Source organism: Patella vulgata, chromosome 4, assembly GCF_932274485.2.
Source record: "Patella vulgata chromosome 4, xgPatVulg1.2, whole genome shotgun sequence".
Classification (NCBI taxonomy): domain Eukaryota; kingdom Metazoa; phylum Mollusca; class Gastropoda; family Patellidae; genus Patella; species Patella vulgata.
The window spans coordinates 59,544,228-59,561,992 of record NC_065882.2 but is presented as its reverse complement, the minus strand read 5'-3'; the positions used below and the strand labels follow the sequence as shown (position 1 = coordinate 59,561,992).

Genomic DNA, 17,765 nt, shown 5'->3' with positions numbered 1-17,765 from the left:
AAAATTTCGACCTGTAGAGTCAACAGATAAATTATGGACGGACGGGCGACGACAATATACGTCCACATGAAAATGAAGAAGCGGGGCTAAGCCTCGAATAACCCGCCCGTGGTTACGATAATCAACAATCAATGCCAACATCTTGTCAAATCTACTAAAGGTGATAACTTCGCCCAGAATAAAGTAATTTGAATGAAATTTTAAATATATTCATTCTGCATTATCTATTTTTGAACTATTCTAGTAAGAACTGCCAATTCTTTATCTAAAGCTTACATAATGTATGTTTAATAAAAAAAAACAATCTTTCTATGTTTCAGAGTGTAATATTCCACGTAGAGCAACATCCAGTGTTTACATGGTTTGAACAATGTGTTACTTTCAACTTTTTTCCGTCCCAAAGTCACGAGTTGGCCTACAATTTATTTAACGTTATAACAGTGTATGTGATGCCATTAGTAGTGATAACAACGTCATATTGTCTAATTTTGTGTAAAATATACAGAAACTCAACTATGGTAAAAGGGGAGAGACATAGTAAGTACCGGTCTATTATATTCCTCGTCTTTGTAAAAACAGACGTAAGTAAACATGCAATAGTACAAGACAGGTTTTTCAGCTAGGTGAAGTCCTAAGAACGAGTAAGTATACCCTGTCTCGAACACGACACCCGTCACTACTTACTGTTAACTGGGGCTTTGGTTTAGTTAATGTGATTTTAGAGTGTGTGTGTGTAGTTGATAAGGATTTGTTTGATTGCCAAGAATCCGAATAAGGATCATCTTTCCAAATTCGGGTCGCAAACAGCTTTACGAATCCCCACTCGATTTAACGAAAGACTAGGGATGTACTGTTGTCGTCGAAATGCGAATGTTTGATAGTTTGAATCTGAAAAACCTACACACCCATGTTTAACGCCCCACCCCGATCTTAAAAACATATTGCGTGTGTGAAATAGCTGTATTTAACGCCCGCTTTCACCGAGGTGATATCGCAGACAAAAAATATTATAGATAACACATTTATATAGGGTATGTGCTGTTGTACATACCGGGTATGTTCTCAGTTTTATACCCCAATCGCAGGTGATGTGCACGAGACAATGTATGGAAAACAGATCCAAAAACGATTAAATGTTTTCCCCTGTAGCCCATTTACTCAATTTTGTCATTTTGATACATAAAACACCTGACAGTTGAAATTCGGTGAAGCGTAGGCGCAAACTCCGCTGTCCGAGCAAAATTTCTCTCGTTGCACACTGCATGGCGTATGTCGGTCTTCATTATCCCGGTGGCCAAGTACAATAGGCTGGTCAACCCCATTCCCTTTCATTTTTATCTCTTTTGACACCAAGGCCTACCAAAGGACAGAAAATTGAGGCCCCCGTTTACACATTGGCGTGCACATAAAAGAACCCGTGTGACGTTGGAATTCGACATAAGGCACAATTTTCCTCTTAGCACATCGTATGGCGTATGCCCGTCTTCATTTTGACACCTTCGACTTCAACAAATTAATGCGGACCGCGGAAATCTGATATTGTCGTGTACAAACATGGTAAGCATTTATTTTGCGGATTAAAACGATATTGGCGTTCATTTCTTACGACACGAATAGTAAAGTATCTTTATTTACAGAAGATATCATTAAGAGCACCTTTTATTTTTACGCCAAATTGAACTGAAACGAAGATAATTTCTGTACCGTTGTCTAGCAACGCATTTAACTTTAACAATATCTGCGTTTATGCCATATAGTTATGTCCTATTATTTTCAATTTTTTTTTCAAGAAAAAATAAGTATAAGAAAATTCTGTGTTGCTGTTTATTCAGATCGACTAGCACGAGAACATCCATATAATGAGTAAATGCCAAATTAGACCAGAGGGAGGAGGGGGGCATTGTCACCCGAGTGGGGGCAAAATCTGAGTTGACTTTTCTAGAGGCATTTTTCGTCAGGAATCCGAATCTGGTAGGTAAAAAGCCAGGTGAGGGGGCGTTTCCGAGATAATCGAGGTCAAAGGTCACGGAAGGCAAAAAAACGACAAAACCGCTTGGAATTGCGAATTGAACTAAATATTGGGTACAAATTCATTGATATCATACAGAAATCGGCGAAATCCTTAGAATATATGCATGGTATACTATAAGTCATGATTTGGATGACCTATATTGTCTTATTATTTGTTTATCTTTAGTGTACAAGAATGTACTGTCTTAATCCCCTATACAGCCATTACCCATCTGCCTGCATACGGTAACAGAGATATACACATCGTGTTCATTCTTTCAAATTTTGTTAATTCTTGTTTCAAAATATTATAATTCTTAACGATTTACTGGCTTAGTAATTGATGAATGGGAATTAGTGGATTAGCGTTTTTCACGATGAGTGTTTCAAATTGTGTTGTGCATTACAAGGGAATCGGACCTAGCGATGAAAACTCACTACCGCTGACACTGCATAAGTACAACCGATTACTTGAAGCGAAGGAGGCCCGTTTACAGCTTGGAGGAGATAATATTCACCATTCCCAAGGTAAGACCATACCTTCCACATTTGAAAATGGTATTTATGCATGCCACCAGTCATGTTATAAGAGGTACACCATGGCTATCTCTATGGCTGCAAAGAAATCGAATGTCGCACGGAAGTCACCGAACGGTACTCCATCCGCCAGAAAGAAAAGACGCGAAAGCTCAACCCCAAACACTGTACTTTTCCCTAAACACTGTATGAATCCAAAATGCTTGTCGGAGAAAGCGATAATACATCGGGGGGGAAAAGCAGTTTCCAATTCAACTTTTCACGAAGGATGCATGCAAGTCTATTTGGGAAGCGGCAGTGGCATCCGCCGACGAAGAAATACTCACGAAAATCCGGGACCAAGACCTCATCGCGAGAGAGTTCAGGATGCATCGAAAATGTTTCCGGGATTACACGAGGGATGTGTCACGTAATCGGAGAGCTCCTGGAGATGATAATGACGAATCCGAACAATCGAACGCCGACAATATGACCGCCCTCAGAGACTTCGTGCAAGAACATGTTCTTGACAACGGAAGATCAGTGCCGTTGCCTCTTCTTACTACGATATATGGGTTTGATCCCGATGACAACAGAAGAAGGGGCAAGGTGAAAGATAAGTTACAGCGTTTGTTTCCAGCCCGATTACTGTTTGTGACAGTGGATTACCACGCCGTTCAAATGGTACTAAGTTTGTCGTCCGTTACAAACGTAGATGCTAAAGCGTTCGTGAAAAATAATGACAACATGTGCTTCGATCGGGTACGGGAAGTTCTCAAGACACAAATGGATGACATAATTACCAATGCTGCTGCCCTGCCCTGGCCACCGACCCCCGACGCACTTGGACGGGACGACCGCAAAGTGCCAAGCCGTCTCAGCAATTTCATTTTAGATCTACTGCACAGCAAGAAGATTCATGACTCCCCTGGAGCAGAAGGAAAACTTTTGTCAAATTCCTTCGCACAGGACATTTTGTATGGTTACTCGGGCGGTACCTTCCTCACCGAGAAACACGTCATGATGGGCGCAGGATTGCACAGCCTCACCGGACAAAAGATCCCGATCACAATCTTGGCCAGATTTGGGCACTGCGTTAAGTACGACATAGTCAGAACCATCGAAGCCGGACAAGGCGAACTGGCGAGAAAAATGTCCGAAAATGGATATCATTTGCCCCTAATCCCAAAATCAGAGAATGACGTCGTCCGCACCATTTTCTGGTGGGATAATTATGATGAGACAAAAGAGAACACGAGTGGGGGGATTCACACGACACACGGGATAGGTTGGCAAGAGCGCGGCACTGGCACGGTAGCCCGCAGCTCAGTCCCTAGCTCTGATATTGAAAAGAAGAGAGAGTACCATTCTCGACCTCTGCCACTCCCGGCCGTGAAGCTCAATCCTCACGCCCCGCCACCCGCACTTCCGGACTCTCATCACAATGACCAGTCGACATTGGCGATTCGTGAACAGGAACGTGAATTATTTCTTTGGAAGATCATGAGAAACAATTCCGGACTTCAGCACCAAGATGTGCCGACTTTCAGTGGACACATAATAGTCCAGTACGCCAACCCGATGAGACCGAAAACTGATATGACATTTATTCCTCCCATAATGCGTCCGATCACCGATTACGCCACTGTCACGGAATGTATTTATCAGTCACAAAAAATGGCAGATCACAGCAACATGAAATACTTTCATATCGTGGTTGATGTAGGGGCTACTGCTAAATGACATCCCAACACATATCATGAATCATGACCCCGATGACGTCACGGGTATGCAGGTGTCATCGCTGCTCATTGTTATTATTATATTACTGTATTATAATTGTCTCATTGCTGTTATCAATGATTTTCGGCCCTTTTCTGAACAGATTTTGAATTCTATACGTTTCTTTCGTTTTTTGGCCTTCCGTGACCTTTGACCTCGATTATCTCGGAAACGCCCCCTCACCTGGCTTTTTACCTACCAGATTCGGATTCCTCACGAAAAATGCCTCTAGAAAAGTTAACTCAGATTTTGCCCCCACTCGGGTGACAATGCCCCCCCCCCTTCTCCCTCTTGTCTAAATGTCGAGGCTCTACGAAAACGTATGCCTTTATTAACTGCAGGAGGTTTAACATCATAACCTCACTCTTTTTTCGATTCCCCGGTTGTGACATTTATTTTTATGGCAAGCCTATAGAATCAACTCGGGGGGTTGGATGGCCGAATGCACCTGCGCACTGTATCATAAAGTCTGTCATTGAGTAAACTGGTGTGGTTTCGATTCCCCGCTTGTACGTGACACGGAGTAGGGTCGCCTGTCCAACCCCATGGGTTTTCTCCGGGTCCTCTTGTTTCCTCCCACTGCTAAAGACCCCTAGGCGCAAGTGAATTATTGAAATAAAATTGAACCATGTGTTAGTCCGAAATGACCTAGTTTGTGTCGAGTGGGTGTTACCCCCTCCCCCCCCCCTCTCTCTCTCTCTCTCACCACTCAGATTAGTGTAATATAATCTCCTATATATTATACAAAATAGAGGTATACAGACGGCATTTAGTATAAGTTATTATTTTTTTAAGATACTAAATTATAAGAAGGCTAGTTTGAGTGATAGATTTCAGACACTGGTAATAGCTTTTATATTGAGAATGATTTTTGGGTTATAATATTTAAAAAAGTAAATTATTTATAGCACCTCGTACATTAACAGGACATATGTTAACTACCAGGAAAATTGATGCCAGAAATTAAAAAAACAACATTTTCTCAAATATTTTATGAAACATAAACCTAATTATTCTGAACTATTAATGACAAGGAGATCTTATATCCATACAGTAGAGGGGATGGATCACAAAATGAGGTTTAAAAAATCATTTCATACTAAAGACATGCATTTACCGCTCCAAGTTAGACCACGATGTGCCGCATATGGCTAGGGTGGATGTCAAGCGTGAATTGTTGTTAAAATGGTCAAAAATAAAAATTAGCCCTTTCCTCAATATGTCACAGTTCTAGTAAAGTTCGATAAAAAGGATGAGGTATATATATATAAAGTGCCATATGTTTTGTTTTTGTTATTGACCACTTTTAACAAATCTGTAGAAGGGTATCGCTGCCAATATTAATGCTCTGCTACAATGCCTTTTCCATTGACTATATGTTAGAGGTATTTTTACTTTATCATTATTGGTATTAGGACTTTGTACATTGCACTTTTTACATATTATCGATGGAAACAACATTGTCGCAGAGCATTTAATATTGGCAGCGGTACCCTTCTATGCAAATCATGCATGATTGTGTAGTGTGCTAACGTAATAGTGCGTTTTGGGTTAGATTAATGACAAAAAGGTCACATGACTGCTTGATGGCCTTTAAAACTTCAATTTCGATGGACATATCTTCTCCATTTGTTTGAAAATTTATTAACAAAATCTCACATTCGTCTGTTGCATAATATGTATATCCACACTAGTTGATTATATAAAAAAGAACGCTGCATCTTTTATACGCCCACATTTTCATGTGGACGTATATTGTCGTCGCCCCTGTCTGTCCGTTCACATTTGTTTACGGACAATCTACAGGACACAATTGTAATATGATTTTGACGAAACTGGCATGTATCGAACCTAACTTCACAAATTATGGCCCCTGACGAGTCAGAGCTCACAATTTTCATCCGATTTTGATGGAACTTGAAATGTATGTTCTTGTAGATATTGGCGCATATCGGACCGTAACTTTCTGGTTAATGACCCTTGACTGTCCGAAAAATCACGTTTTCTTAGCTTGTGGACCCTCTAGAGGTCACAATTTTTACCCGATTTAAAAAAACCGTTGAAATATATCACCGTTACACCTTAATAGTGGTTGAGTTTGAATTTATGTTTATATCCAATATTATGTCAATATTCGCGCATATGTCAAATCGCATTTTTTTCTTTAGCTTGTTCTCGATTATACGTAAAATCATTGTTTTTTTAGCTTGTTTTCTGTCCATCTCTTGTAAAGTGTGGGCGTATTTTGAATGGTAACCACTGGTTTTAAAAACTTATCAGCTTGATATATTTGATATAAAAAAGATCCGTGCGGGATTCTTTATAATTTCCATTTTTTATTGTAAAAAATTATTAATAGTTTTGCAGTTGACAACCATCCTACGGCCACTTCATTCCGATGATAAGATACACCTGCAATTTAAAAAAAACCTATAGGTCTTAGTCAACAGAACAATGAATTCAAAACAGGGATTTAGCCTCACACTACTAATGAAAAATTGTTATTCTATTGTTCATTTTTTCAAACCTCTAATGCGAAAGGTACTTTTTTTTCGTGTGTACTTTCAATATTTCATTTTCCAAGTTCCAGTATTAAGAGGTTCCCGAGGAAGTCGTGGTACAATACGATGTTCATCGGCTGGAAAGATTGGGAAAGCAAAAATAAGAACACTTAAAATGACGTTAGTGATAGGTAAGTTATATTGTTTACATTTAAAAGCCTTGTCGTCGAGTCTAACAGAGAGACAGCGTCAACTGCCCAACATAAACCAAGATAATCCAAAATCAAAATGACTGGAAGAGACTTTCACAATGGCACAAAAAAAGTTATAAAATACCTTAATGAACGGCAGATAAGAATAAATACAAAATTACTGTTAGCTGTGTATAAGCCAAACACGGAACACAGATAGGCTACATAGAGACTAATGTCCGTAATTTCATTTTAACAATTATTTAATCCGCTATTGATAAATGGATCATCTCTTCGGAGAAAATAAAACATTTCTTATTAACAAACAAACAAACAAACCCAACACGTTAAAGATGCGTTAAGCAAGATTTAGAGAAAAAGCTAGCCGTTGTACTATTTCAATAATAGATAATGAAAAATAAAATATTGATAATTTCAGTCCAATTTCATTATACTCAGTGAAGTTTAAAGTTTGGACAAGAAATACCCATACATTATCTCCGATTGTTTGCAGACAGGACCCCACTGACTGTTCATGTCCTCGATTGTCAGACAGGATAACAAATGAAGTTTCGATTAACGCAGATATGGCTGTTTTCGTCTAATCCACTCAATATCTAAGCGATCCGACGATCTATAGAGTTGATTATAGAGGGAGATGGGGTTTAACGCCCACTCGACACAAACTATGCCATTTCGGGACTAAGACATGGTTCATTTTTATTTCAATAATTCGCTCGCGCGCAGGGGTCTTTGGCAGTGGGAGGAAACCGAATGACCCGGAGAAAACCCACGAGGTTGGACAGGCGACCCTACTCCTTGTCACGTAAACCTTAAAATCGAAACCACGGAATTGACTCAATGACAGGCCTTATGATACAGCGTGCACGTGCTAACCATTCGGCCATCCAACCCACCGAGTTGATTATAGGCTGGCCATATAAATAAATGTCTAAATAATAATTTATATAACATTTGAAGCCAGAAAAACGCCCGACAAATGGCAAACGTGTTAGTATACTTTTGGTAGTTGAAATACATGTATCATTAGTATTTCGATCAATATGATTATTGAATCCTGCTAAATATATGGAATCAGTCACCACTATTGATTTGGTCTTGGCACTCAGATTAATAGCCACTGTGAGCCCATACATAATACCTAACATTAATATCGTGACTGTAGATTATTTCCTATTATGGAAATATTTTAACACTTATGTAAACTTTGAATTCCTGGCTCAATACAATATATTTACTTCTTTTTCAGTTAGTGTATTTATATTATGTTGGACGCCTTATTTTTTTATGGCTGCATTATGGTGGTTTGATAGGTAGGTTTCAATAAGTTGAATAACAATCCTGACGACGACGTATTTGCTCAGATACGACATTGTTTCTGTTTTGACAAGATGCATTAATCGTTACGCAATCCGAAAAATATTTCTGTTAAAACCATACTATCGCAGTGATATTTGATATGTATCAAATTATAACGTAAATAAGAAAAGGAACCTTTCTTGTACAGGCCTGTTAAATATTCAGGAAGATAGCATGTTCCTGTCGATGTACAATAATCCCTATAATAACTACATTATACCTAATTATACCAGGATTAGTAATTTCCTATAATTTTCTTATTTTCCAGAGACGCAGCCTCTAAAGTAGATCCTAAAGTACAACGAGGTTTATTTTTGTTTGCTGTATCTAATGCGTGTATGGACCCTATAGTCTATGGTAAGATCTGTACGTATATTTATGCTGCCTGTAGCGACCTTTGCAGTTGTATCTCGCCCCACCAACTATATGAAAAACACAAAACAATGCACATTTGACATACTTTTCGACAATAAGCAGTGTTTTCAAAGAAAATGAAATTGTGTCCGGTGTTTATAACCTTCAAGTGCCCAGGCAGCAGAGAACAGTTGTCGCCCCAAATTACTGGTCCCGAAAAAATACAATGCTGCTACATCAGAATAATACACATTTTGGTAGCTATAACAACTCTTTAAGTGGGGCTATATCGGGCTTACAACTGAGAGCAACTGGCAGTTCGGCAACTGGCTTCAACTGAAAATGGTCAACCTGGGCTCCTCTTACAACTCGAAGCCTGTTGCCCATGGTTAACTTTCCACAACTCGGTTTAACTATTAGCCGTCTGCATTAGCGCTCTTACAACTCAGTTCCATGGAAAAAACATCACGACATCAGAAAAATATGTGACTGTGTAAATAGTCAAAATGGAAGCTAACGATGGCTTCAACTAAAGATTCGCCGATGTCGGCAATAATGTAACAATAGAATTGTGGCAAGACCGACCACACCTTCGGGATGCATCTTCCAGAGCATTAGCCATTTTGTTGACCCCCGCCCACCCCTATCCTTCCCCGACATTGCCCACGTAACCATAGAAATATATTTGCCATATCTTAGTCCAAATGACCGAGACATCAGGTTGGTGAGATTTTAAACTCCAGTCCATTCCTATCTAATTTCATAATGTTTTAATCGCAAATCACGAAATTTGCTCCCCTAAATTAGTAATTGTTCGGACTCAACCGAGGTCTAACCGTGCCGCCACTAACCTGCATGTGAAAGAACAATTGAATTTGGAAAATGACCAAAACATCCCTACTCGTTTCCTTTCTTTCCCTGCACTTTGTGAAACTGTGCTAGCTTTTAACTAGTCGAAGAGGAGTAAATGATTTGATGACATCGCGTATGTTGGACAATTTTAAGGTAGGAAAGGGTTGTGCTCACCCAGACGTTTTTCCGAGTCAGCTTACCTTGACCAGTACTTCTGACCTATTTGTCCCAGGGCTGGAATGTAACTGAAGCTAAACTGTGTGTTGGTCTTAACTGTTTCTGTTAAGATATATGATAAATTGACCGTGTGGTGACTCCACCTGTTCGATTTTAATTAACTAGTAATTACACTAAGGTGTGTTATTACCAGAGCATTATATAGAATATGAGACACTTTCAAACTGACAGCATTTATATTTCCTTTCTTTGTGATAACTTGTCTTTTAGAGAAGGAAAAACATCCGTTCGACATCATCAATTCTAATGGTACATCTGACACGAACTATCTTGTTTTAAATTAAAGTAGCTAAGTTTCTAACGCAATATCATCCAAAGTGTTCGACATTGAAAACACGAATTATTTGTCAATTTAAATCAATATTGATGTTGTGATCTTACCGGGAAAAGATGGGCTTCTGATATCCAATATTTAAGACAAAATAAACATTTTACCATTGGTACACGAATCGTGTACCATAATGCGTTTCAGCGCCATTTCTAACAAGGAATTCGAAGAACGGGCCTAGCTTTTCAACTTAAAGTAGCTAAGTCTCTAACTCAATATCATCCAAAATCTTCGATATTGAAAACACGATTTATTTGTCGGTTTAAATCAACATTTATGTTGTGATCTTACCGGGAAAAGATGGCCTTCTGATATCCAATATTTAAGACAAAATAAACATTTTACCATTGGTACACGAATCGTGTACCATAATGCGTTTCAGCGCCATTTCTAACAAGGAATTCGAAGAACGGGCCTAGACGTATTCCACAAGTCATGTCAAACAGTGACGCCATATTCTTATCTGCAGAGCATGCGCAGAAAATACTGTTGATGTAGACCAGAATAACCAGACGCTAGGGATTGCCATTCAATTGCGATTTTTGGCGTATTTCGCCGAACATAAATGATTTGAAATTAGAATAAAAACGGAACGATTGAACGTTAATCAGTTTATATACTTTCATATCATTATCTGCGTTTCTTGGTCCCAAATAATGATTTAGCTCCTTTAAGTTGAGGCAGTGCAGCAGCAAAAACATCATCTTGAATTGTATCGCGGCCTGGAACGATTCTGAGAACGGAACTCTTAACGCGACCAAATGAAAACGTAGCTGTTAATTGGAGGAAACAGGGAATTATGTACATGCGAGGAAATTGCCCACAGCAGATAAATCATGACAAAAAAAAATATTTAATAGTCAATTTCATGTCTTGGATTATTCTCGCTTTTCCTGTCTACACAGTATGGTAGTGGTAAATCATATAAATATTCTAATAATACTGACATTGCAATTTCCAAACAACAATGTTGGTTAATAACGAAAAATAGACGAACGTTGCATTTAATTGACTTAAAGGAACCACGGGGCAGCTTTAAGTTTCATTGGCCGAGATGCACATCGTGTAGTCTCATACACAACACAGGCAATCTAGAGTTACCCACACGAATTATACATTCAATTGAACATTAAGGGAACCACTGCCCTATAGTGTAATAGTTTCAGAAAACGTCAAACGTATCTAAATTTGGTCCCGGTCCCAGAAACTATATAAATAACCCTTAACCCGCTTGGGTGGAATTTATACTGCACAGAAATTAGGTTTTTGGTTAAGCTGGTACCTGAACTCATTGTTCAATCAATTTTCTTTATATGTATGCAAGGCTACGTTTTGTGCGGAACAAGTCGTTTTTCTATTATGAATAGATCGTTTAAAGTCTTTTGAATTCATTTAATTTTATTGATCGTTTGAAGGCTTCAATCATATTTCCGTGGATAATGCGGGGCCGTCCTAAGCTCAGATAGTTGCCTCAAATTTGCAAATGTATTTCCGGAAATCGAACCTGGGACATTCTATCCCCCCATCCCTTGGCCGTTTAATAGAACAGCTAGAACACAATTTTCACATTAATTGTTAGTCAGCTATTGTATAAACCTTTCTATATTTCAGGCATGTTTACGGCAACGTTTCGTCGAGAAGCAAAAAAATGGAGTGCCTATGTTATGTGGAAGCTGAGTAAAATTCATTCAGCGAATAATCCCCGAAGACGAGATCAAGATTGCTATATCTGAGATTAAATCAGGGTTCGGTTGATGTTGCAATACAAGAGATAAATTGAGGGAAAAATTGAAAAGCGTCTGGATATCCAGCTGGTGTATTTCTAGCTAAGCGAGTTATTGCAAATTTATAGAAGATGGACCAACATCTTAACTCTTAATTATGGTGCCATTTTGACAAATACAACCTTGCCGTTAGATTCATAAAGAGTAAGTGTCTGGTTCAAGCTGTCTCATTTGAACTCCTAATTACTAGCTAGTCTAATATTTTGTCTACTTCTCGTTTCGGAAATGTAATTCTTTGCGGAAAATTAAAGAAGGAAATGTGTCAACAACAGCTTTCTAAAATATTGAACTGCCAGTTTGTAAGATTAAAGGGGATAGTCCAGATCTTTCCATATCGACAAACGATAGATAATGATGGAAGCGACTAGGACTAAATATTAGAAGAAAAATACAGGTGGTACAGTTCAAGCGATATCCCTGACCTAAATAATGCCCTGGCCATATTTTCGAACAGTGTTTAAATTAATCTGTGATTAGGACTAATCAGCAACTAGCTAGTTAGAGGTTAGTGGTTTATTAAGTTCTCAAAAGTCAGATTAGCTAATCTTTGACCAGATAGAAACTCTCTTAATCAGCGATTAAAATTCATTTTAAAACTTTGATTATGAATAAAACATCATTGATATAATTTAATCAGTGATTAAATATGTTTTTATCATTGCTAAAAGGGGCCCAATTACAGGAACAACTAGATTAGAAAATCAAGTTTCTGAACATCGTCCTCTCGGGCGTCCGCAAAGTAATGGGGGTGCTGGGAAGAACGAGGGTGCAGTGGAAAAGAAAGCCAAGTAAATAGGGTATGGATTTATTTAGTACATGTATTCGAACAATGAATTTATGTAGCTGATATCAAAGTCACACTTGCGACATTCAACCCTGTTCTTCAAATACAATAGAAAATAAAAGAGAGAGCGAGAGATAAGTGGGCTTTAATTCCACTTGACACAAACTAGGTCATTTCGGGACTAACGTATGGTTTAATTCCATTTCAATAATTCGCTCTCGCAAAAGGGTCTTCATCAATGAAAGGTAACCCGAGGTCCCAATGAAAATCCACTAGGTCGGATGGGCCACCCTACTCCTTACACCGTACGACAGACCTTGTGATCTAAAACGCACCCATTACGTGGTTTCCCCTTGTCAGTTATGCAGGACGGAGGGTCTGACAAGGACAGCTGTCTGGTCGTTCGGATGGGACGAAAACCGAGGTCCCGTGTACACATTGGCGTGCACGTAAAAGATCCCCTGGCAGTTGGAATTCGATATAAGAGTAGGCCGTGGTGCCGCTGCCTGGGCAAAATTTCCCTCATAGCACACTGTATGGCGTATGCCCGTCTGCATTAGCCCAGTTTAGGAGCAAAACAGTAGGACGTTAAACCCCATTTCATTTCATTTCCTCCCGCAATTGAAACGCAGGAATAATATCAATTTTACATCAGGCTCGGAAACTGTGGGGTATGCCCTGTCTTTTCTAATGACAATTTCTTCTAATGGAGGGAGAGGGAGCTACAATGAAAACGTCTGTCAGATTAAGATCTGTTTTGCCAATTTTATATAAACTTTTAATATTCTTTATTTATTTATCCGGTTTATTATTATAATTTTACATATTATAGAGAAGAATTATAATAGCTTATAAATCTTTTAAAACAAAATTTACAGTGATCTGAATTTGTTGCTATCAAAGCACAACATATATGAAATATGTCTGAAATCAATGAAAAATAATAATTTCTGTAAAATTCAATTCATCGTAATGGTATATCCATTCACTTAATCCTTCCTTAAACTACCCCCCCCCCCCGAAATTACTAATTATTGGAGTGATTTAGTCAAAGATTAAGTATAGGTCAACGTTCCAGAATATCTCATGGTATTCTCGAACAATGATTAGGTTAATCGCGGAGTTTATAAAAAGAATTCGACTGTTGAAAAAATCAGAGATTAGCACTAATCCACTTTCGTAAATATGAGCCTAAAAAGAACTTTTAATATGGCGCCCAGGCTGAAAAATAGCAGTGACGTCATGAACAAAACTTTAATGAAATACGGCGCTTGACCGGGAAGTATTTTAGATGTTAATTCGGTCATTTGTCATCGACATCTATCTATTGTTAGAAAATAGAATAACGTGGGCCATGGCTGTTAATTCAAAGTCTGATGAAATGCTGTTCAAATTTTTCATTCCTCGGGACCAATGAATCCATAGTGACAATAACACGTTCATAGATATCATTATTGAAAACATGTATCACCATTACACTGTTTTTGTTATTTCTCGTAGTACTAGTTTGAATTTATATCTGTGATAAATGATTGAAAAATCGGGGAGATAAACAAAATCCCTTAGGACATATCAGAGTAAATGATGATGTTAAATCCATTTTATTTTTTAAAAAAATTACTGTTCTGTCGAGAAAGTGTTATAAAATGATATCCAATCTAATTTATCGCAAATCATGGAAGTTCTAAATAAGACTGTGTCTATATTCAGAATCTCTAAAGAGACCCCGAGTTAAATTTTAATTCACAGAATAAAATAATAACAGTTAAAACAGTAGCTATGTGTTAATGTTTGCAATAGGACCAATTATCATTTATCATTATAACTGACATATAAATATCATTTGTTATCATATTTCATAATAATATGTTATCATATTTCATAATAATATGTTATCATATTTCACATGTTATCATAATTTGTATAATGGATCAATGTGAAATCTAACCAAATCCGTCATATAATACTCAGTGATTTTCATTATGCTTGGTTCCCACTGTCGTGCGATGCGTTAGGATACGATTGTCCCTATAGAGTCCACGAACTGGTACGTGCAGATGTGTTCGGATATGTTTCGATGAGACCAACGCGATTGGTACGACTAACCTCAATAATAAGACCCGATAGGATCACTACGATTACTACATTATTAAAACCACAATTTCAATCGTAGAGCGAATCGTGATCGTGGGAACCTAGCATTTAATGTATGTAGCCATTCTTGCCAAAACGAAAATATTACCATTATTGTCATTCTGGAAAAAAACCAAAAACAAAATCAAATGTGTATGGTAACCGACATCGATCCACGGTTCGTGAAACGAGTGGATTTCCGCAAAATGCATTATAGGCCCCTCCATAGATACGCATTATGTGTTCTATGTATATGTAGTTGTATATTCTAGCAGGGGACTATTTAATTTACCAAATATAGTATTACGGGAACAATGGTGATATGGTCCCCTGAAATTAATCATCATATCATTTTCAACTTAAATTGAAAATTTGTGAGAAGTTATGCGTATTTGAAGTTTTCATAAAATGTAGCGTTCATTGTTTACTATCGTAGCAATATGGCACTAATTTGAAATGGCGGCGCTGTTCTAGTCATGTTTATAAATGTTTATTTAATAACTTGTACAACGGTTGAAGGCAGAATAAAAATCTGCAATAAGCAGATTAAACTCATATAATACATCTTTAAGTACTGCTGTAGATTACCCTTATAATCGGCAATGAAATTTGGTTTTTCAGATTATTTTAGTTTGTTACATGCATACTGTGTTACTATAAATAATATATGTAAATACTTTAACTAGTTAAACTTTGGCAAGTTAAACTGATTTAGGTCAAAATAAAGTATTGAATTGTGTTTGTGTTTTATTTCAAATAGTGATTGAACAAGCTCTACAGAATAAATCTGTGTTTCGAAAATTTAAGCAGAAGGTGTCATAAATTTCGACTTACTGCTGTTGGCATTGACCTTAAAAATAGACATTAATTTACAGATTGGCCCTAGCTGGACTAAGCCCTTTATGTAGCTTCTCCGGCGAGTTTCTTAGGAAACGCTTGTCTGCTATATCACTCAATGTGGAAGCGGACGTACAACCCCTACTACTTACCTGCTTAACGTCCACTCGACACAAACTAGGTCATTTCGAGGGTAACATATGGTTCAATAGTTTTCATTAATTCGCGTGCGCCCAGGGGTCTTTAGATTAAACAGGCGACCATAATCCTTGTCACGTACAAGCTGGGAATAGAAACCACGCCAGCGAATTTGTAAAACATAAAAAAGAAAGTTCTTGGATATCAAAATACACTTTAAAAAAAAAAAGTTTTAAAATTCGCTGTCGTGAGAGGAGAGGGCGGGTTATCTCCCTTTGCCATAATAAAATCAAGTTAAAATTGGAGGTCCAGCTGGTTGATATCATTAATGCGGAGAACAAAAAGCTCCGTGTGAAAACGGAATCCGCGAAATTCTCACAGTAAAAACACATAGCTGGACATGTGGATTATTTACAAATCAAAAACTTTAATTTTCAATTAAAACTTGTACATCTCCCTTTGCCATAACAAAACCAATTAAAACTTGCACATCTCCCTTTGCCATAATAAAACCAAGTTAAAACAGGAGGCCCAGTTGATTGATAGCTAAATTTTCACAGTAATATCAAAAACATAGAAATTTCTAGTCCTCGGTAACAGTTCACTTTTGCGTTTAAAATCATATACATGTAGAAAGTTTTTCTTGTTGTGGATGACTCTCACCAGATCTGAAAAGAGAAAGCAATCACACAGAAAAGAACAATTTCAACATTTATAAGAATAATACATATTATAAAGCAGTATCAAATTTATTTTTAAAAACATGTTATACATATTTATATTCATTGCACTATCAATATTAATAAACGGTTGTGTAGGTCCTGATATTTTATTATATTTTAATCATTCAGTCGGCTGAACCGCCATACTGTCCAACAGCAATAGTTCCTTCCTGTGTAACTGGATGACAACAGATGACCCATTGACTTTAATGTTAATTTTCATCTCTTAGACCGGCTCTAACTTTTTCTAAAATTTTCTTTGAGTAGAACGCTTTCGAAAACAGATGGAAGAGCGTGTCAGCCTCTTGCTCAAAAGCAGGTACGAGGTACATCATAGAAAACATGCAACATCCCGTCGTACCAACTTGGTATCTTTCCGCCCCAAAATCATGAATATTCAACATAACCTGACAGACAATGTACATTCAAACCCTTTTTCTTCGATTCTACACCAAAAAGTCAACAAAGATCGTCATACAAAAGGGGTAAAACACAGAAATATATAATTTTGCCAGCACTATTGTAGGTCTCATTACGTAATGAATGAATGGAAGAACTGAAGTTTAAGTTCTACTTTTCAGCACCAGCCGGATTCATGAAGACGGGATTATACAGTACACTGAATAAATAAATATAAACAAAAGAAATGTATATTGATTTATTATTTGTTTCCTCAACATAATGAAATACAGCAGTAGAACAAAATCTAGTTAGCTATCTTAAATCTTCGAATGAAAAGTGGTGTCAGGGAGAGAGAGAAATGGGGTAATTTCGGGACTAATGTATGGTTCGACTTTAGCATTATCTAATTAAAATTTGCCGTCCTAACTAATAGAATCGATGCCCAGATGTTTGAAAATACGCAGATATTTTCAATGTTTCAAGTCCTAAAACTTTTGAGTCAATACATTGGTATCAGTAATGTTAGACACGACTGCGTATAAATTAACAAGCCAAAAACCAAGAAAACTCGGATCACCGATACTACTTCTTATTGAAGAATTAAGCCAGCTAAATAGCGTTTGTTCTACTGTTGTATTTCGAGATTAGTTGAATAATATATCAAATATAATTTACTTTTGTATGCAAACATGAACTTATCAACATATATCTCTTTTGTGCCGGCTTTATTTATATTTATGTAATCAGCTTCCGCATGATCACATGTTCATTAGTCCGTCTGGTGTAGAAAAGTAGACGTTAAAATCTAGTTCTT

At 37.5% G+C, this 17,765-nt stretch overlaps 1 protein-coding gene across 2 annotated transcripts in view; it reads left to right on the top strand.

The window, feature by feature from the left end:
- LOC126818868 (adipokinetic hormone/corazonin-related peptide receptor variant I) overlaps positions 1-15,591 on the top strand; it is a 96,866-nt gene extending 81,275 nt beyond the window's left edge. Inside the window, exons 3-7 of one of the 2 annotated variants that reach the window (XM_050546492.2) lie at positions 321-537; positions 6,893-7,000; positions 8,271-8,334; positions 8,649-8,737; positions 11,763-15,591. In XM_050546492.2, coding sequence (XP_050402449.1) covers positions 321-537; positions 6,893-7,000; positions 8,271-8,334; positions 8,649-8,737; positions 11,763-11,884 — 600 coding nt within the window. In that variant the 3' untranslated portion in view covers positions 11,885-15,591. The remainder of the gene's footprint in view (positions 1-320; positions 538-6,892; positions 7,001-8,270; positions 8,335-8,648; positions 8,738-11,762) is intronic. The other variant, XM_050546493.2, reaches the window with a different exon arrangement.
- Positions 15,592-17,765: the final 2,174 nt, after the last annotated feature.